The sequence below is a fragment of the Thermobia domestica genome, chromosome 3 (genome assembly GCF_964235325.1).
Source record: "Thermobia domestica chromosome 3, izTheDome1.hap1.1, whole genome shotgun sequence".
NCBI classification, from domain to species: Eukaryota; Metazoa; Arthropoda; class Insecta; order Zygentoma; family Lepismatidae; genus Thermobia; species Thermobia domestica.
Genome location: NC_137456.1, coordinates 236,141,618 through 236,163,192, shown reverse-complemented (window position 1 = coordinate 236,163,192; position 21,575 = coordinate 236,141,618). Strand labels below are relative to the sequence as shown.

Sequence of the window (21,575 nt, the reverse complement as noted above, 5' to 3'; positions counted from 1 at the left end):
AGGAAGTTTGAATAACATAGAGAGGGAAAAAAAAAGAAAAAAAATAAATAAATAAAAATAAAAGGCCCTTATAAGAACCAAAAATAAAGGAAGTGATTAATTGGAAAGTGAACACGAAAACTTATAGGATGGGCTGAAGGCCTCGGTAAATAAGAAAAATAAATAAATAAAAAAAAAAAATAATAAATAAAAATAAAAAGTACAACAATTACTCTATATATGACTGTTAAAAGAATTTAAAATTTTTTATAACAATGAATATATATATATGACGGTTAAAGAATTTAAACTCTGTTATAACAACATTTATATATATGTCTGTATTTTCATTAATTTCGATCGTGTCTGAAGAAGGATATGCTAGATATCCGAAACAGTTACAAATTATAATTTAAAATAAAGTAAAGTTTTAAGCTTTGGTCAGTGTCTCTTTTGTTAAAACAATTAATCCAAAGCCATGAATAGTCTTACTAATGATATTGGTGTATAATGTAGTTGCTATCACAGTTAAAATGTTAGTTTGGAGGATTAATTTTATAATTCAATAATTTTATTTTTTTTTTCTTTTTCGTATAGGATCATCTGGTCAACAAATAACGGTAACTGCAAACTATTTTCGATTGTTAACACAAACTAACTGGTGTCTTTATCAGTACCGCGTTGATTTTGCACCAGAAGAGGATCGAACAGCTGTTAAGAGAGCAATGCTTAAAGAGCACCGAGCTGCTATTGGAGGTGGCTATATATTTGATGGAAGCGTCATGTTCACTTCACACAGAATCAAACCAGACGTAAGTCTTATTGTTTACTACCATTCCATATCTAAGCTATGAATATAAAAACATTTTTAAGATAGAAGTTTCTAAGATACTTTTATGATGTTAATTGTTCATAGTTTGCGTAATACCCACTCCACGTGTTTGTTTTAGTGAACTTTAATAAAGTAATAATTTATCTTGAAATATTTTCATTCTATCTTGAAGTACGAAATGGAAGAATATTAAGTTCATTTCTGATCATTAATAGCAAGTACAATTGAACATATATATATATATATATATATATATATATATATATATAGAGAGAGAGAGAGAGAGAGAGAGAGTATAGCAAGAAACATGTAAGTTCATTATTGTAAATATAAAATATATTGTAGTATTTCTAAGTATAAACTTTTATACGGAAGTCAATAGTGCGAACATTTAATAAACAATTCTGCTTTACATTATAAAATTTTCGAATAGGTTATAAGCGGTTACATATTATATAATATGACTTTATTTGTCTCTTATGTTATTTTCAAAAGTAATGAAATTTCTAGTTTCATGTTCTACGATTATGCTCTTTAAGCCAAAGAAGACGAATGTTTAATGAAATTCTATGATTATGACATAATTGATGGAATGAAAATGTGAGGAAAATGGAAAAACTCCGAGTAAACCCATGAACACGATGTTGATTAAAAAAATAATATAGATTACACAATTTGGGATTACCAACATAATTTATTTTGTTCTTACAATACAACTATTTTCGTGCATATCAGAATACGTACATGTTATCTTTCTCACGAACGTATACATAATTCTATCGTAATCACAGCGGAAGCTGAATGTCTCTAGTGAAAAAAGTATTTTAGCTATATCGAAAATAAAAGTAATAAAATGAAATGTACAGTAAACAGAAAACTTCTAAAATTTGAATGAATGAACGAAATGAAATCTTTTAAGTTTTACGTCCCATGGTTATGCCGCCTAGGCGAAAGAAGACGGTGATGATGAAAAATGAAGGAAATGATGGAATGAAGAAAGTGGGAGGAAACGGGAGAACCGAGCAAACTCACTCATACAGCGTTTGTCCCCACAAAGCTCACTTGGTGCGAGCTGGGATCGAACCAAGGACCCTATGCACTAAAGGTAAACGCTCCTAACTCCTAAAATTTCTCACCACAACAATCTACTACTTTTACCTTCATGATGCAACGAAGAATGTGCTATCTTGTTCTTTCGTAGAGAGGACAATCACCATTAGTAATTGAATTGTATTACCCATATGTCGTAGTCTCTGTATTGAGATGCTTATACTACTGTTGGCAAAACGCGAAAAATCCATATACCAAATTAAATTTCTAAGTACTCTCGTTTTATGGGTATATCCTTAGATTGAAGAGGTGAATAATAAATGCAGGTGAAAAAATTGCGGTTTGAGAAAATGCAAGGAAAAGGGAGAATATCAAATGTGTTTTCTATTGTAAACTCAAGGGATCTGGTTCTCGTACCAGAGATCTTTCGCACCAGAGGTGATCACGCAAGTGAAACTATTTTATTAATTATATTAGCTAAAGCCCTCAGTTTATATATTTCTTTTGCTATTAACATAGTTGGATTGAGTTTGTTTTTAATTTTAGCTTATACGAGCTCGTATTATTGATTTTCCTCTTGTTCGGTTGATAGATATTTCATTCTGGTTTGCTTTAAATTTTATGCTCCAACAAGCGGAGACCATATTTTGGAGTTGCTTTATGTGAGCAGTATCTCTTTATGCAGTTTGATATTTTTCGGTTATTGTCTTACAACATTGGAGTTACAAAATTCCTCTTTATCTTTCCTTCAATTGTCTGCTTGTATTAGGGTTTTTTTTTTTTTTTTTTTTTTTTAACTATGGGAGTTGAGATTTAGTAACCCTAGATAGGAAAATGCTTGATAAAATTCTATCTTTACGCCAGTAACTTTGTTTACCTGGCAGGGACACCAACACTGAAATATAGAGAAGTTAGAAACGTCTACGCTCCAGTGGAACTAGAACCCCACGATCTGTTTCTCCTCATAATCATCAAATAACGCCTCGGATTTCTCGAGTAGATCACACTGGTACAACTAAGCCATCTTATACCTACTATCACATTCGAACATTTCAATCCATTATTATTCGAATTCCATATTCAAATATTCAATAATAAATAAATAAATAAATAAATAATAATAAAGATAGTTCAAAAATTTATTGTATTAATCGTAACACCTGTCTTATCACCTGCTAACAAAAATTAAATTGAGACACTATCAAATAAACTAATAACATTATATTAATATCTCAAATTCAGATACGTTATATATGTTACTGTATAGTAAGTGGAAACGAAATTTAACTATGTAGTAATAAGATTATATTTTAGAAACTGGTCGTATAACATTTTTTTTTTTTTATTTATTTATTTCAGCCTTTAGAGTTAGTTGCAACAAAACAGTCCGACGATTCCAGGATAAGGATCACAATTCGATTGGTTGGTGATCTTGTACCAGGAGACCATCACTATTTGCAGTTCTTCAACATACTTCTGAGAAAATGTTTGGACCACCTGAATTTACAGTTAGTTGGCAGACACTACTTCGATCCTCTCACTAGAGTAGATGTGAGTGATTACAAGCTTGAACTGTGGCCAGGATATATCACGAGCATTCGTCAACATGAACACGAGGTTTTACTTTGTGCTGAAATTACACACAAAGTGATGCGTCAAGATACTGTTCTTGATCAATTGACGGAATGTATGCAAAAGAGCATGGAAAACTATCAGGTAGTTATCTTAATGTTAGAGAAGTAGATTTTGACATAAAATAATGATACCACCACGATTTTAATATTTAGGTTATCCACTTCATTTTAAGGTTTTAAAAAGATACAAAATGGGTCAGGGTGTCTATCGGTCACGAGTCATGAAAAAGTCGCGAAATCAGAAAACGGTCATTTTAGTCAAGAAAAATTCACGAAATTTAGCCTTTGGGTCACGATTTTTTTATCTGTATAAATATAAGTATAGACTGGAAAATTTTGTTCTATAAAACGTCAAAATTCACCACTAAAATGTCTATGGTCGGCTTCAGACACTACGAAATCGCAAGCAAAGCACGCTTCTATCGCATGCATGAAAATTCGGTCCATTCGCACTCAAATTTGCTCTTGAAAATGTTACTAAATTTTATGATTTGGGAAAGAAAAGGTCACGAAAAAGTCATTAAATTTCATTTTAGAATTTTAGTAGACACCCTGTGCGTTCTGATTAAACATGAAAGTATGATACTTTCACACTTGCAGCAGTTCTCTTTTTCTTTTTCTATGTTCAGTTCTCATACTTTATTCCTTAAATATTTTATATTAAATTAATTTATAGCATATTACATGGATCAAATAATTTCAATACATATTTCAAATTTAATATTCAAAAAATCGTCTCAGAGGTAGCAAGAATTTTATGGTTGACTATTCCTTTTATGCTATGTACTATGAAGAAAACTAAATAATATGCCGGTAATTGGAATGGCAAGACTCGGTGGGAATAGTTAGAAGCTAAGGAATCACAGAAGTAAGCTTTCTAGCCAGGAACTTTTTCAGAGAGATCTGTGGGTGAAAGGTAATGGTAGCGCTCAAGTATTTGCAATATTTGAGCGGACGCTAATAATAGTCTTTCCAGAACTGCATGGTAGTAAAATTGATTAACAGTTCATTCTTGAGGCTTTTTTTATTAAAAAAAAATTATTATTATTATTATTATTATTATTATTATTATTATTATTATTATTATTATTATTATTATTATTGTTATTATTATTATTATTATTTATTGAAAATGTCTTAACTGTCAAAAAAGAGACCAAGAAATTCCTGCCATTTTTAATGAGTTTCAGAGGATCAAGACACGCTGTCTTGTTTGATTGTTTATGTATTTGGTAACCGTATTCTCGCGTAACTTTCCTCATGCCAAATATCTGTATTAAAATTGATGGACCGTGGCATAGTTCCAATTGAACTCCTAACGTTCGATTTTAACTTAATAACAAATTATCCTAAACAATCTGATCTCTGACCGAAGGAAAATGTTTTGTGTCACTTCAATATTTATAACAAAACATGCTCCAACTAGTGTGCATGCATAAAATTGCCATGAAAACTTCTCATACATTTATAATATCTATTTATTGATACTAGAATCATATGTAAACATCATTGAAATAACGTTGATTCATAGTAAATAAACGATTTTGAATATTTCTTAAATACACTGGAACAGATATAAATTCAACAACACACTGAGCAATGCTATCTATATATATAAAAGAGAACGTACAAAATTTTGTCCGCTCATCACGCTAATACGGCTGAACCAATTTCTTTCATTTTTGGGGGGTTATTAGGATTTGGACCCTAGATGGTTTTTATCATATCACTTTAATTTTTAATTACCAGTGTCTTGAGATAATTGACCATTCAAGTGTCCACAAATCCTTTGTTATTAGTTCATCATAGGTAAAAATAAACGTATTTATATGCAACCCGCATGACCGTGTCACTCGGCGGGTTAACATAAATGACAGGCGATATACAGCGGAAAATAGCTTGAATCTTCTGTTTAAAATTTTTTAATTGATTTGCTTATTTTTACAGACACTTTTACAATATGCCAGCACCGGGATGACCGCAGCGAAGCGGGGCGGGTTAACATAAATGACAGGCGATATAATGTTAAGATTTACTGCAATCTTCTATGGTTTTTATCATATCACTTGAAAGCGAAAAAGTAAAAATTATCTAAGTAACAAAGTTTATTGCGTTCCGGGGTGACCGCAGCGAAGCGGGGTGAACGCTGCTAGTGTGATAATATATAAAAACAATCACGTAACAGTTATTGTGTTGAAACACGTGATTATGTTATATATTATCACATAGCCTTGTTCAGTGTGTTGTTGAATTTAGTTTTGACAATATGGAGACAAGGCCTGGTAGAATAGTTATAGATATAAATTATGATAAATATTTGACAGTAACAAAAGTCCCAGCTCAAGATATTTAAACCCTTGGCTACCATTCCGAAACCGGATAAATAGTTGAATCTCATATACATATATATATATATTTTAAAGTCCTCATGACTTGTTCACTTAATTATGATTCATGACTTGTTCACTTAATTATGATTCATGACTTGTTCACTTAATTTTGATTTCACTTTTTTTTTTTTTTTTTTTTTTTACAATTCTATTCTAATTGATAGTGAAAAAACCTATCGTAAAAATAAGTACAGCGGAAAAACAAGTCTTCATGTACAATTCTGCATAAGTTGATTATCGATTTTTAAAAACATTAAATTCAAAATAGTAAATGAAATATTCAGATATTTTGTTTTCATAAAAATGATCTTTCAGAGGCAAATAAAATTCGCATTTGTTTAATTAAGTTCTATGACTTTAATGAAGCTTGTAAAACAGGGAGGAATTAAGAAGCATATAACAAGTAATAACAAGAATAAAAACTATTATGCTAATATTACACATTATATGGAGGATACAAAATTACATGCAACTGCAAAAGGATTTTGCTTTAATAAAATAAATATTGGTGTTACCACATGAAATAAAAGACTTCAAATTGACATAAATCGAATATAGTAATTCACATTAGTGGACCCTGGAATATTCGGATAAACAAATGATGGGATAATCTTGTCAATTTGTGTGCAAGCTGAACGATGACGTAACATTGCCAGAAAACCTCTGCATTCTTATCTAACACAAATCACAATGAAACTAAAACAAAGGCGAATCTTTTTTGCTTAATTAAGATCTCGTAACATTTTCCATGTACTCTTGCACCAATATGACCATTCTAAAAGAATACTGGAATTTTTAAAAATAATTCTGTACATAATGATTGAACATATTTTAATGAGTGAACCATAATGTCTTTTCTTTTAAAATTGAATTTTACCTCATTACCTTGGCTTCCGAAGGTCAAAATTTCTCTGAAATAGAAACAAGTACCGAAAAACGGGGCTACTTTGACATTTAGGGTTACTTTGACATAGAGTGGGGCTACTTTGACAGATGAGCAATTCGTGCTTTCTGTGAGAATTGTTGCATATACTTTCATAGATAAAGGCTGATATGGTGTCTACGGTGTGAATTGCCGGAGGGGATGAGAGATTTCTCCCATTGTATTTCTACCCCCTCTCAATATCCTTCCTGTCCCCCAATATATAATATAAGGACTTCTAGATCCGCCACTGTTTATTCCCCCCAAAATGAATAATCTAATTCGCATTCTGACGATATATATCAACGTGTTGTGGAAGGGTGGAGGAGAGTGGATTCAATGTGTCCTGTGCAAAAATGGGTGTATGGGTTTTGTAATGGTGGATCAAAAAATCCTCAACATGCTTGTTACGACTGTGATGTTGACGATTAAGGTTTTTCTTTCCATTGTTACATGTAAAGATAACATACCGGTACATATGTAATTATGTTAAAAGTAAAGTAGAGTAAAAAATAAAGTAAGAATGTAAGGTAAAGCACCGTGATGTTCAAAGTAAAAGATGTTAAAAGTAAAGCTTTAGAAAAAACTTGTATAGTGGTGTATAATGATGTACCACAACAAAATAAAGATTTCGTGCTTATCAAGTATACAGCATATCGTACCTTACACATGACCAAAACCGTGTTTTATACACTTTACATAAATTCCATGTCAAAACAACTCCATACGTTGAGTAACTTTGACCTTATGCAGCAAATACATAAGATGTCAAAGTAGCCCCACCCCCGGGGCTACTTTGACCGGTATTTCTTAATTTATTCCCGCCTAAACTTACTTGTAGAGACTTAGGTTTAGTAGTGGATGTGATAGCCTAGATACCTATTGTTATGATGAGAATAGTATCATTCATTGGTTGCAGAAAGTGTCCCGTGTACACTTCTAAATAGTCCAAAACCTGTCAAAGTAGCCCCGTTTTACGGTACCTTCCACAAGCGTAAGGAATGGTAAATATGTTCATTTATTAGGTATCTATGAAAAGCTCTTAGGCAATATTGATGTTTCTTAGCTTTTTAATTGAACAGTGTGGACGACAAGAAATAATGAAAACTTTTTATAAAGATCTTAGACTAAAAATATGAAATGATTGCTAGATCTTTAGTACGTACTTACCGTACTTATTGTGCGTTATTCAGCAATTTATTGCTTTTCTTCGCATGAAACACGCCTTGTCAAAACTTAACAAGTTACTAATATAAGAGTGAAAAGATTGTGAGGAAATTACTTAAGTGTTTAGTTTATAATTCTAAAACCCATTTTGGAGATAGAAATATATGAAGTCGCGCACTGCTTCTACATAAGATTGTACGTGTTATAATGAATTCTAAATAAGAATACCTTTCTAGACTCAGAAAGAGATCAAAGTAGAAGTAATAGACCTGAATTAAATTTTCTGTTCATTCGTTAAGATAAACGCATGCCTCTTTATTCCTCAGAAAATCTTCAAACAATCCATACTGGGAGCTATTGTTTTGGCTGAATACAGCAACAAGACATACCGTGTTGATGATGTGGACTTTACTGTAACCCCAGCTTCTAAGTTCGACCTGAAAGATGGAGATGCCATTACATACAAACAGTATTACAAGAAGGTAAGTCTCGTGTATTTTTGTTATTTTTAATTTTATTACGAAATGAAAATCATTTACAATTATTGCAGATTACTGAAGTAATAACAAAGATAACGCACTTACGTAACATAAAAGAAGTAACTTATTCACACAGTTTTCATTAACATGTCTTTATTGGTGTACAGCGTAAAGAAAGAGAAACTACGTAGGCGATTTAATCATGATCGGATTTTAAAATAATAAAGAACAATGGTAATTGTTAAATTACATTCCCAAAATTAATGAAAGTTGAAATTATTTGTTTGCAAGTCATTTTTGATAAGAGACAAATTTTATTTAGAATAAATATGATTAGCACTTGTAAACACGTCGACATAAGTATTATACGTTTGATATATTTGTGCAGAAGGCAAGATTGCGAAGTAATTTCATTGTTTACAAGTGACGGACATGCAGCAGGACATCAGGTGGAGGCAGAATCCCCAAATTTTCTTCCATGTGCAAAACTTTCAAAAGAATATTAAAAAGATAAGCTAACCTAACCAAAATTATGTGAAAACAGTCGTGTGCACACTTTAAGTCGTTTTGCATTGAACATGTTAAACAATTTTGTGAAATTTTTATCATTAAACGATCTAGATATTTGCTAGCTTCATTGTCGTATATGAAAAAATAAAACAACTTCAAAGAATATTTAAAAGTATTAACATTAATGTATCTACAGTGCAGGATTCCTCTTTACAGAATTTCAATACTTTGCACACCCTCCGTCCGAAAATATGGTATACATTTGAAAAAAAAATGGAAAGATTATTGAGCCATAAACAGAGAATTATAGTCAAGTGTAAATTCATACACTAGTTCAACAACTGAGAAATAGCTGGTGTTTGAGTTTCTCTGAAGTTACGAAGTGTGATTGGAAAGTTGTAAGGTAGGGCTCGTCACAACTCAAAAAGAGGGGTTAGGTTTGGCCGTGGATGTGGAAAGGGAAGTTTGTTCTTTCCCTGAAACATCCTGCAAAACTCATCGTAACATCTATATTCAGTAGAGTAAAAACATGTGCCCAACGAAAGCTCCTCGAAATTGTGTGAGTAGTTAAATACTTCTAGTGTTAGCTTCGTCCTGTGTACAAAATGGAAAATATTCATGTAAATAATAAAACTTTGAAAAGGAATTCCAGATTCAAGAAATCAACTACTGAACAGCGCAATGGTATATTGCAAAAAAATGTTGTAATTGAAAGAAGCCCAAAAGTTAAAGCATGGTGCTATTTAAAAAAAGTTGCGATTGATTTCTGATTAACATGTTTGACTGTGTCTAGAATTTGTAAGTGGTTAAAAAAACAGTGCGACATTGTAAAAGTTGTTCTGACGTTTCTTCAAATAAAGAGAGTCAAATGTGGATGAAAACGTAAATATTATTCTGAACAGTTAGCGAGAACAATCGTTTAGGGCCAGTTCGACGTTTTGTGTTGTTGATATTCCAAAGTCCATAATGTTTGACATTTCTAAGCGAGAAAATGAAATAAAACGTATACCTTCTACTGTTAAACTTGATCTAACAGATCAAAACAAATTTTAAAGAGATTAAAATTTTGCTTAACAATAGTGAGATTGGACGTTTTGAAGATTTTTTAAGATTATGACCACATAGACGAAAAGTAATTTTATTTAGCGCGAAACAGACGTTCTTATTACATTATGCTGGACGAGGAAGAACCCCGCCTAACGTTTCATAATTAAAAGTAACGTTTATGGCTTCTGTCGCCTGACCACGTTACGATTCGTATCGAAAACTTATTTGTATGCAATCACTGGTATATGAGCCCTTGTTTATCAAGAACAGGCTAAGTTCAAGTCGAGAAATAGGTCTTAAGGAACCTTGGTAACAAAAAAGTGGGATTCGTCAATTCAGAAGAATGTAGAAAAATGGTTGACAACATATTTTCGGCGATCAAATCCAATTTCCCGTAAGATATGACAAAAACGATATGTATATATATATACACAACAGGATAATGCAAAATCTTATGCCTGTGACGACGAGAAAAAACTTCTAGATAATGGTTCTAAAGATAGTAGGTCTATTTATTTTAATTCACAACTACGAAATAGTCCCGATTTAAACGTTTTGGACTCCGCACAATCTTTTTCAACTCCGTACAATCTTTGAAACATCAAGCTTCGGCATATATAATTGACGAACTGATCAGATGTATTGAAAACGCCTTGAATAAATTAGAGATGAACTTGATAATGTTTTCCTGAGATTGCAGACCTGTATAGAATCAACTATGTTAGTTGAAGGAGGAAATTCCTACAAGATTCTTCATATTGGTACGTCAAGCTTGTCGTGAGAGACGGTTACCAGCTACTTCAGTGTGTTCACAGAGGAAAAGCTAGAGCCCTCAAAAATTGAATATAATTTACAGAATTAAGACTTACTCAGTAAGTCTTAAGTGTTGTTCTAGATGTATACCATAATCTCGGACAAAAATAAGTTCCAAATATAAGCATATTTTCAGACAGAGGATTTTTATATAGTTTTTCTAGTATTGGACCAAATTACTTGGACAATTTTTCTGGCATTCATTTTCTTCTGCAAATGACAACAATTATTTCAATACTCAATTACAATAAGAAAACAAAACTAAAACTGGCCTATATATATTGAATTTTCCTACTCTTATATTTTTACAATCCTGTAAAGTACTACAGAAAACTACTCATTCTCCCTCCCACACTCCTTTCAACCAATAACACCATAGAAATACAGCAGAAATGAGCCTACAAAACAAATGTAGTAACTCATCAGATACATAGTAAGTATTTATTGTAATACTACTATAGTTGGAAATATTTTTTTTCACTTCTTTAAAAAAATAACCATATAACAAATCACACTGTTGAAGGCAGGAAGATCTATCATAAGCTGATGTTACTTAACCTGTAATTTTTACTGACATTTGTGGCAGTATCCTTATTTAATAGACTTTCGATTTAATTGAAGGAAAGCAACCAGTTTAACTTATTTGTAGCTTATTTTCAATGACACAAGATAGAAACAATGCGTTTGCACTTATATTTGGTAAACATACAAGTAGTATTTAAGCCTGTTGGAACATCTTTCAAGGATAAGGTATCAAAACATATCGTAATAAACATATAGTAATAAAAATTTATTTTACCAGTGCTTAGAAGCATTTTCACTATATGTCATCTTCCTGTGATTCATAATGTTATTTCAGTAGTACTACTTCATGCATAAAAAGATGGAAAATAAGACAGAAAAATGCGACTTACTTTAAAAATCTGCTAATTATGCTTATATTAGGTATTATATTAAAGCTAGAAATATCTCCCTCTTCTATTTATTAACGGTAGAATAATACGTAGAAAATAAAATATAACCCAAGGAACAACTAAACACTTAAACAGGTTACATGAGGAGTCCCAAAATGAAGATACCGCTAGTATATTTCACAGAAAAGTAATAAAAACAGACTTCCTTTGTTCCTAAGAAAATGTGATAATGAGTTAACAATCTTATTTAAAAGAGTGTATACTTTATTATACAAATATCACTCCACCTTTAATCTACAGTTAGCATAAATGATACATTCGTTTTTGAAAAAGCTATATTTTCAAAAGTATTATACATACACACATTGGAAGATATATGAAAAGAATCACAATCTCACCAAGTTTGTGTTGTGTGGCAGCACGAGTCTATTATCTTTCTGATCGAGCGTGGCAGTGTGGCAGTACTAGGGTATTACCTGTCGAAAATGGAGGGAAAGCAAGAAAAAAGATGTCGAGTATCATCTGGACGTGTGTCGTGTCACTAAAGGGAACACATATTGGTGAACATTTATAGAAGGTGTATAAATTTGGTGAGTTTGTGGTTCTTTTCATATATCTTTCGTGTGTGTACATGTAATACTTTCGAAAATACGACCTTTTCAAAATAAATGAATCATTTATGCTAGCCCTGTACTATTCACTTGTATTTCCTTGCATAGAAGGGCAAAATTTACAATACAATGTTAACTAATATAAGGTGATAATTCGAAAAGGAATAAATTACCACTACATTTCTTCTAATATAACGAGAGTGTGAGACCCTCTTAAACATGAGTAGGCCATACAGAATGAGTAAGGTAAAGTTGCTTGTAATAGTCTTAATTTCCATTTCCACTCAACGCTAAAGTTCTGAAGAATGCTTAGTTAACAATCTTATATATAGTTAAAACTATATAAAATAACAAAGTATGCCTATGAAACATTATCTTTCATTTTCAGAAATACGATCTTGATATAACCCAAGACGATCAACCCATGTTGGTTTCCATGCCTAAAGAGAGAGACAGACGTCGTGGAGTAAAACAGCCCATTTATCTTGTGCCTGAACTGTGTAGAATGACTGGCCTTAACGATGACATGAGGTATTTATTATTCTCATTATTTAAATGAAGTTGCTTTACGTTGTTCACATTTTGGGCTGACATCATGTGTGTGGTGTTGATAAAATAACCACGTAATTTTCTCTGTATATGCTTATCAATAAGAAATATTTCAATACTAACCTTGAAAAAAACGGATGTTCGTTTATAGTTTTCTCTCCAACTGTGATTTGTGACCCATTTTGAGGACAAACACATGAGAGGAAACAGAGTGGGAAAAAAAGATACATATACTATATTTATCTGTTAAGAGGTGGAACATAACAGGTGTCTTGTTTCATTGTGACTCCATTTTCTGCTGCTTTCTTCGATTTGGAAAAGGCTTGTGACAACATTACGCCACAGAACCTTAAAAAGTTTTATGACAGGGGTCTTCATACTGACACGGCTCAGTTCGTAGCCAACTTTGTCTGTGACCGTTATTTTAGAATACATGTGGGCTTAGTCTATCAACAGCGTTTTCTGCAACAGAACGATGTTCGTAAAGGCAGTATTCTTAATGTCACAACGTTGTTCGCTAATGTCGCAGATTCAAGCTTTCATTTGTAATATGTTGTACGTTGATGATCATCTCACCTTCTGTTGCTCTCGTTATTTTCGTGACATTATTCGATAGCTTAGGCGATATTTCATCGTCTTGTTTGCTGGTAGACCGATACATAATTTTGGTTTTCTGCTGAGGAAACTGTGCTTGTGTATACTTTTGTCACCAACGCACTTGCCTTTATCCGAACCTGTATTTCGGTTGCAGTCGTCATTTGTTTGTAGATATGGTTCGACTAGATGTATGGTGACTGCTTAACATGGGTACCACATATTTGTAATCTTAAGTACTCTTATTTGCTTGATGTAATATCCTACCGCACTTGTGGTGAAGACCGTGTTCTTTTGAAGTTTGTATTGTAATCTAATCCAATCCAAGTCATACTATGGTTGTTTCTTGTTAATCTTTTTGCTATCATAGTTCGTATTATTAGCTTTATTTTACCTCATATTATTTAGCTCGTTCATTATTTAGCTTTATCGTACATGATCTTACATCTTATTTAATCTTTTGTTTTTTCACTGAGAGATTTCTATTTTGTTCCTTAACACTTATTTATGTTTTTACGTTTTATTCTTAGTTTTGAACACGGTAGTCGAGCGAGGGGGTAAGTGCCTTGCTTTCGACGTTCCCATTATACCTTTTAATCAATTAATCATTTTATCGTCTTGATAATGCTCTCATAATTAGAGTGAAATTCGACAAACTAACTAATTGATTTTATGTACAGAGTTTTAGAGTTGTGTGATTAGTAATGAAAGCTATTTGTTCTTGAGAAAAAAAAAAAAACTTTTTTTTTTAGTCTTTCCAACTTTATTCTTCTTGTTAAAAAGTAATTTTAACACTATAGAAGTATCATATATATTAGCAGGGTTACCAAACTTCTTTTACCCAAACATGTGAAATATACGTTCGGGCGTTTTTTCTCCCACAACGAAATTGTCCGGATTTTCTAATGATTCGGGGAAAATGGAAAGTTGAAATAAATAATCCCATCTCGGTTTTTGCAAATACCTGCATCTATCGACTATAAAGGAATTGCGTAGTAGTCAAACGCAACTCGGAAGATTTCGTCTGCTAATACTGTGCAAGAAAGAGACAGCTGCAATGTGCTCAGCAATAATACCAGTGGATACGTATAACAGAACTGACGGTCGTTGTTTAAAATATATTTAAAATACGTTTAACGCTGCGTAAGCCCCATGGGACCTACATGTTACTTTCTTAGGAGGCCGTTGGTCAGATCTTGGCGAAACTTTCCCATTAGATGGGATTGACGTGGTGGTCCCTTCGAAGAGTTTTGTGATAATGGTTCAGTAATATTGCATTTTTATTTATTATAGTGGCCTATGGGAAAATCACAAACTTCACCGTGGCGATAAACATGTTAGTTGTGTAAAGTAGTAAAGAAAATGTCATTTAAAAGGAAAAGTGTTTATACTTGTTCAGATTTTGTAAATAAATGTTTTTATCAAATATCCTTCTTCCTACGTTCTGAATAAAATTTGGTAACCCTATATCTTATAACAAAAAATATATGCTAAACGTAAGTTTAAAAATCAATTTATATATTGTTTCTGACCTTTCTATAATTAAGAATGTTCATTTTGTGCTACAATCACTGGATTCATATTTTCGTCTACTTAGGATGTTTTCCGTTAGGATGAATATTTTGTTAGGTAGCATCGTGTAGTCTTAATAAGTCGCTGCGAATTTGTTCCTACTGTGTTTCAAGAGTATAAAGGATCCGGTTTTGGTACGAATAGATTATCATAAGAGGTTGTATTTTGTATATATTAGTTTACTGTGTTGTAGTTTGTTCAGAAATATTAAGGAATTCCACATAGTGAGAACAATTTCAGTATAAGATAGAACGAAAATTAATAAGATGTTCAAGAATTTGAGAAAAGCTATGAAAAATGTGGAACAATAATCCAAAATGTTAATAAATAGAAAACAATGGTTATTGGAAGAAAGGAAAACTCACAACTGTAGAAGTTAGAATTTGATGTCTACCTATTCTACACTACTTCGTGGAACAAGCTCTTCCGGTAATGGCTTACTACTTATGACAATCAGTTTGCTCCTCTTTGTTACAATAGTTAACAAAAATCCAATTACATATAACATCTTTATATATATATGAGAGTGGATGAGTACAGTTAACGCATCGTAACAATGAATTTACTCTTTGATAAATAACCGTTAGACCAAAATAAACTTATGTTAGTGTTTTTAAATAAAAGTCGCGCAAGAGGTTTTTTTTTTCTTTCTTTGCTTACGATTTGGTTAACTCGGAAATTCAGTTAAACGAGACTGTAGTGGAATTGTTAACAACATCAATTCTCATTGGAACTTATTGATTTTCTTTAGATGTTTGATAATTGATTTAATGATACATGAAACACAGTGTTGAAGTACAGTATAATATATACGACTGCTTGTATGACACAAAATACAAATAAATAACTACAATACAATTAAGACAGACGATATTGTTAATATTACCAAAAAGCATAATTTCCTTTCCTTTTTTTCGGTTATATTTCGTTTGCAAAAATGCTGCAAATATCCTTGGCCTACTCTTCAGAAATATTGGACGCAGTCTTGTTACATCTTGCTGAACGTTGTATTTTCTTGAGCAGTGTAGTCTATACTATATTTGTGATGCACAACAATGAGTATGTATTGCTATAAGAATCAAAGTTTGCTAGGAAACGTAACTTAAACAAACAATAAGCTACTGTAAAGAGTGGCTGTCATATAAACTTCACACTAGCATTTCATGTTGCCGTACATTTATTTGGAAGGATTTTCGGGTGATTTTAGTTTCTTATTAGTACAAGTTTTTTCAACATGTATCTTTAGTGCGAATTTTTTGTCAAATGTTACGAATTGTATTCCTCATTATAATTAAAGTACCATTGACTATATTCAATTTTGAAGTTTCTTTTTTCCTGGTTACGATTCGCATACAGATCTTACTACTAAAATAATGTCTTGCATAATAGTTTTACACCTTTGATGGAAGTTTAGAGTAACTTTAATGTTTACGTAATCCTGAAACTGCTCCATTTATTTCTTTGTCACCTTTGATATGTTCCCTAATCCTCGTTTTCATATTCCGTTTTGACATATCAGTATGTTTGGTTACAATCATTCACATAATAATTTTGTCACCTGTTAATGATTTCTCAAGATTTATTGAAGATTTAAGGAACTCTGAATCCATATCTTTGTATATTTTTTCTAATCTAAACAATAATCTGAGCACAATGGGAAAATAACATTTTCTTAATTGAGATTTTTATTGAGTTCTTTTTTATACACGGAAGTTTAATTTAGATAAGGGTGAATAGTATTTGTTTCAAAAGTTTTTATTGCATATATTACTTTGTCCACACGTAGGTTATCAAAATATATGACATAATAAAAATAAGCCTTTATCCATACAAAACAAGTAAGAGAACAATCTATAATGAGACGAAAACTAAAAAAAACAAAAGTTCTTCAATTTAAATAAACAAGGTAACTAAAAAAGTTACTGCCATTTTTGACGTTCTATCAATTATGCGCTCACAGAGAGGAAATGAAATGACGCATGTGCCTGCCAAGCGATCGGGAGTTAGTCTGACCGTTGACCTTCAGTAATACAGGCACGTTCCGCATATACATTAATCATGGCTCGTCCTGTGTAAAAAAGAAAAAAAAAATATCCAAACAGCTTGTTCGCGTGTGTTTATTGCATTATTTTAAAGTGAGCCTATAAGCTGCTGCATTAAGTTGCCGCATATGCCAGGCACTTGGGGAGAATGCCGTGAACGAAGCACTATCAGGCATCAGTTCCAGAAATTTCGCTCGGGAGATATGAGCCTTTCGGATAAATCTCGCAGTGGATGACCATATGTATTGGATGACCAGACCCTGAAAGAAGTGGTCTAACATGTGATGAACTAGCAGAAAAGTTCCATGCTTCCATTGAAACAGTCAGATTGCACTTGCATAGGATAGGGAAGCCATACAAGTTAAGCAACTTAATGCGGCTCAAACATTGTCGGCAGCCAACAAGCGAAAAACTAGTGACAGGCGTCTGTTTGTTCTTGCTCATTTGGAACTTGAACACACCCATCTTTGAACGCTCGCTCACTGATGACGAAAAGTTGGTCCTCTATGACAATCCCAAGCTTACCAGACATTGGTTGTCGCTACGTGACTGTTTCTCACACCTCAAGACCACCTCTGCACCCACGAAAGGTTATGCTCTCTGTATGGTGCAACTGTCAGCAAATGGTGTATTACGAGCTCCTTCAACTTGCTCGGACCATCACTGTTGACCTCTACTATCAGCAGTTACAAAGGGTGTACCGTGCATTGGGGCAGAAGGAGCCGGCATTGGTGAATCGCAAGAGTGTGCTGTTGCTGCACGATAATGCTAAGCCACATGTGGCAGAGAGGACCCGGGAGATCCTTCAGTAACTTAGCTGGGAAACACTGTGCCATGCACCATATTTACGGAACCTTACGCAAACAGATTTCCACCGGTTTTCCTCGACAACCATCTCCATGGGAGATCCTTCGCAAATTAGGAAAACTTGCAGAACGTACTCACGGACTTTATTTGTGTCCACGACCGCCGAGTTTTATTGCTAATGGTATTCTGCAGCTGCCGGAATGTTTGTAAAAGATGGATGCTGATGGAGATTATGCCGAAACCTAACGGTACGTACTGCATGCTGTATTGCTTCTTGTTTATCATTGCTCTAAAACGACAAGAACTTTTTTGGTTACCTTGTATATATATATATATATTCGTCCTCAAAAAAATACCGAATAATCTGGCACGTTTCGAGTTCATTTAGCTCTTTTTCAACTTACCAATAACAACATTACAATAACTTACATTAATAAAGAGCCCTCATGATTCGTAAGTCGCACAAGATACGTAGAAAAATGCGCCATCAAGATGTGCATTCAAAATCCCACACCATACCATACTTAGTTCCCATCAAGTTCTGAAGGGATCGGTCCAGAAGGTTGAAATCAGGTCTGCCTATGATTTTGTTTTTCCACTTTACCATGCGCATAGAAGAGGGTTCAGGAACATTAGTGTCGGCGGTTTGGTTTAAAATCAATTATACAACTGGATCCACCTGTCATTCTAATTCAAGTGCTATTCACTTGACACTTGTAGTATGTCATTTGCTAATATGAAGCATCCGTATAATCAAATTTTAACTCGATCTGATTTAAGAGTAATCAGCGTTGGGCCCTTGACGGATGTAGCCACAATTGCAGTTGGAGTACCCGGGCATGATCGATTTCCTGCTGTTCCCTCATTTTTCCTTCTTGACGCCTTGTTTGCCTCAGTTTCTTGTAAAATGTTGTTAACGGTGTTGTATCATACGCATATCCACTGTTAGGGTAGAGGGTATAGATTTATCTGCGGTTGTCCAGGTGCTCTGGCACTACTCAAGAGGACCTAAGTTCATCACTGTATTACTTATATTAGTATTCTAGCATTAATCGGTATAGTTCACATTCTCTATTCAGATTCCAGATGGCCGCTTTAGTTTTTACCCCCACCCCCACCCCATCAAGTAGGATATCCAATCCACTATACAATATGTAATCTCACCCTTTCAGAGTTTCAAAAGTAGAAGAGTTATTCAAAATTTCTTATCTTGTATTACTTACAGTATACATATATAAACAAAGCTCAATGGCGAAGAAAAGCTCCTTTAGGTTACTCTGAGACGATAATTTAAGGTATAAAAACTAATTTTTTTGTCTTCATAGCTTTTCAGCTGGAACAAAAAAATGCCATTATCATTAGTATTAGACACACACAATTCAATATATTTCAGCATTTTTTTTTTTTAGCAAAGGATATCCTGTGAGTAAAAGTCAAGATAAAAGAGTTGATTTAATTTCGTATTGCTTAATAGTGTGTTTATTTTAATTTTCTGTCTTCGGTGTTGGAATTACTGTATAACACAACATTGTCATTAGTATTTTAATGCTCTCAGTTATTAAATCACACTTTTACATTTTTTAGGGGCAACTTCTCTCTCATGCGAGCATTAGCTGATCATACACGACTGAGTCCAGAAATGCGTATTGATAGATTGAATCAATTCAGTCGAAGACTGCTGAATGAACCCAATGTAAGTGTTACTGTCAGTAAGGTTTTGCTAAAGATACTTTTTAATGCAGGAATTGAAGTTCTACTTCTTTCAGAATATATTAATAATGTTATTTATTGAATGACTTAAAAGTAAGAAACTATTACCGACTATATTGCAGATTCAAGTGGCCATATTTCCCTTCTTTTTAGTAGAAAATATAATAATTTTAAAAATAAATCCTACTTTTTTTTTTTCAATCAGAAACAAATATGTGCAAGTAATATTTCAATGGATTACACTGCTCACCAGTTGAATTAGAGACACGTACCTAATACCGTGTATCACGACCTTTCGGTCTAATAAAGGCAGCTACCCGCCGCAGCATGGACTCCACGAGGCGCCTGAAGTGTAGTTGTGGCATCTCAATCCATATCTGCTGAAAAGTCTCCCACAGAGCACACAGGTTGGTCGGAAGAGCGTCCATAGACCGAAGGCGTCGTTCCATGGCGTCCCAGATGTGTTCGATGGGATTGAGGTCCGGTGACCATGATGGCCAGGGAAGTGTTGTCAGATTAGAGGAGTGCTCATCAACCAGTCGGCTGCCATCCAAGAGCGGTGGGCTGGTGCATTGTCCTGCTGAAAGATATAACCATCCGGATGTTGCAGTCGAGCAAATGACAGGACATGGTCATTCAGAACATCGCGGTAGCGTTCATCTGTGAGGGACCATGTTACACGTGTTAGGGGACTCATTTCAGTCCATGTAAACATGTACCAGATGAGAATACCACCACCGGCCTTCACAACTCCCTGCTGGCACGATGAATTCATTGCATAGTGCGGTTGGCGACGGATCCGTACCCGTCGATCGGCATGCACCAATGTGAAACGTGACAAATCTGTCCAGACAACTTTTTTCCACATTTCTGTGATCCAGTGGCTGTGTTCCTTTGTCCATGCTAGACGTTATTCTGTGTTGTGCGGTTAGAAGGGGTACTCACGTGGGCTGATGGCTTCTGTACCCCATGGCGAGTAGGTGGTTGTGCATTGTGTGGCTGCTAACACTGCGTTATTGTCCTGCATTGAACCTCTCCGCGATTTGACGCACTGTGGCCCGTCTATCGGATGTTAATGTTACCATGCGGACCAGTCGGCGCCTATCCCTGCCGTCGACACGCCCCTGACCGCTGCAGTTTGCCCGTGCGAGTGCTGTTTTACCGGAAGCCAGGTACTCACGATACACGCTTGACACAGTTGTCTTTGAAAATCTGAGTGCTGTAGCTACTTTCGAAATTGAGCCACCCAGTCGTCTGACCCGTACGATTTAACCACGGTAAAATGCACTCAGGTCCTTTGTTATGCTTATCACACACTGCACCGACACGGATACCGAGAGAGGAAGCACACGGCAGCAGTACACGCGCGATGCGTATCCTTCACATGCACTGGTGGAACCTCGTGCAAGACGATTTCTGCAACTGTCTTGCTGTCTTTAATTCAACTGGTGATCAGTGTACACAGGGTTTTTGCTGAAACACTGGTTAACCTTAATCCCAGATATTGAAAGGGTTTTAACTAGGAATAGGATTTCCAAGTGCATGGTTCTTTCATTTTAGAGCGAAAACTAGGTCTCCAAAAGTATCAGAGATGTCAGATGTTACGAAGAATTCATAGAGATAATTTTCCAGCATCTTTTAGGCTTTTCTCAGGGAGTGGGGGACGGAATTTGTCTCCAATTCCCTTTCGTCTTCTTTTACTGCTACTTTTTAAAATATTATTCCGAATATTTTGGTCATCGTGGGTTGAAGGTGTGAGAATTTTGACAAGACCAAGCAGTTTGCGCTTTCTTTGAATTCAGACGACGCAGGTGCCATATTTTATCCAGAGAAGGTATGTGACGACTGCCATTAAAAACTTGGAACATATCATTTAGAAAAAAGGATAAAGTGCTGCTAACTTTCGTGAGGCATCAGTTAAACAGTTTTCCCAAAGAAATGCTTGAAGTTAGA

At 34.1% G+C, this 21,575-nt stretch overlaps 1 protein-coding gene across 2 annotated transcripts in view; it reads left to right on the top strand.

The window, feature by feature from the left end:
* LOC145680983 (piwi-like protein Siwi) overlaps nt 1-21,575 on the top strand; it is a 124,620-nt gene that overhangs the window by 81,298 nt on the left and 21,747 nt on the right. For both annotated transcript variants that reach the window (XM_081752233.1, XM_081752232.1), the window contains exons 5-9: nt 577-791; nt 3,221-3,577; nt 8,301-8,456; nt 12,737-12,879; nt 19,497-19,605. In XM_081752233.1, coding sequence (XP_081608359.1) covers nt 577-791; nt 3,221-3,577; nt 8,301-8,456; nt 12,737-12,879; nt 19,497-19,605 — 980 coding nt within the window. The remainder of the gene's footprint in view (nt 1-576; nt 792-3,220; nt 3,578-8,300; nt 8,457-12,736; nt 12,880-19,496; nt 19,606-21,575) is intronic.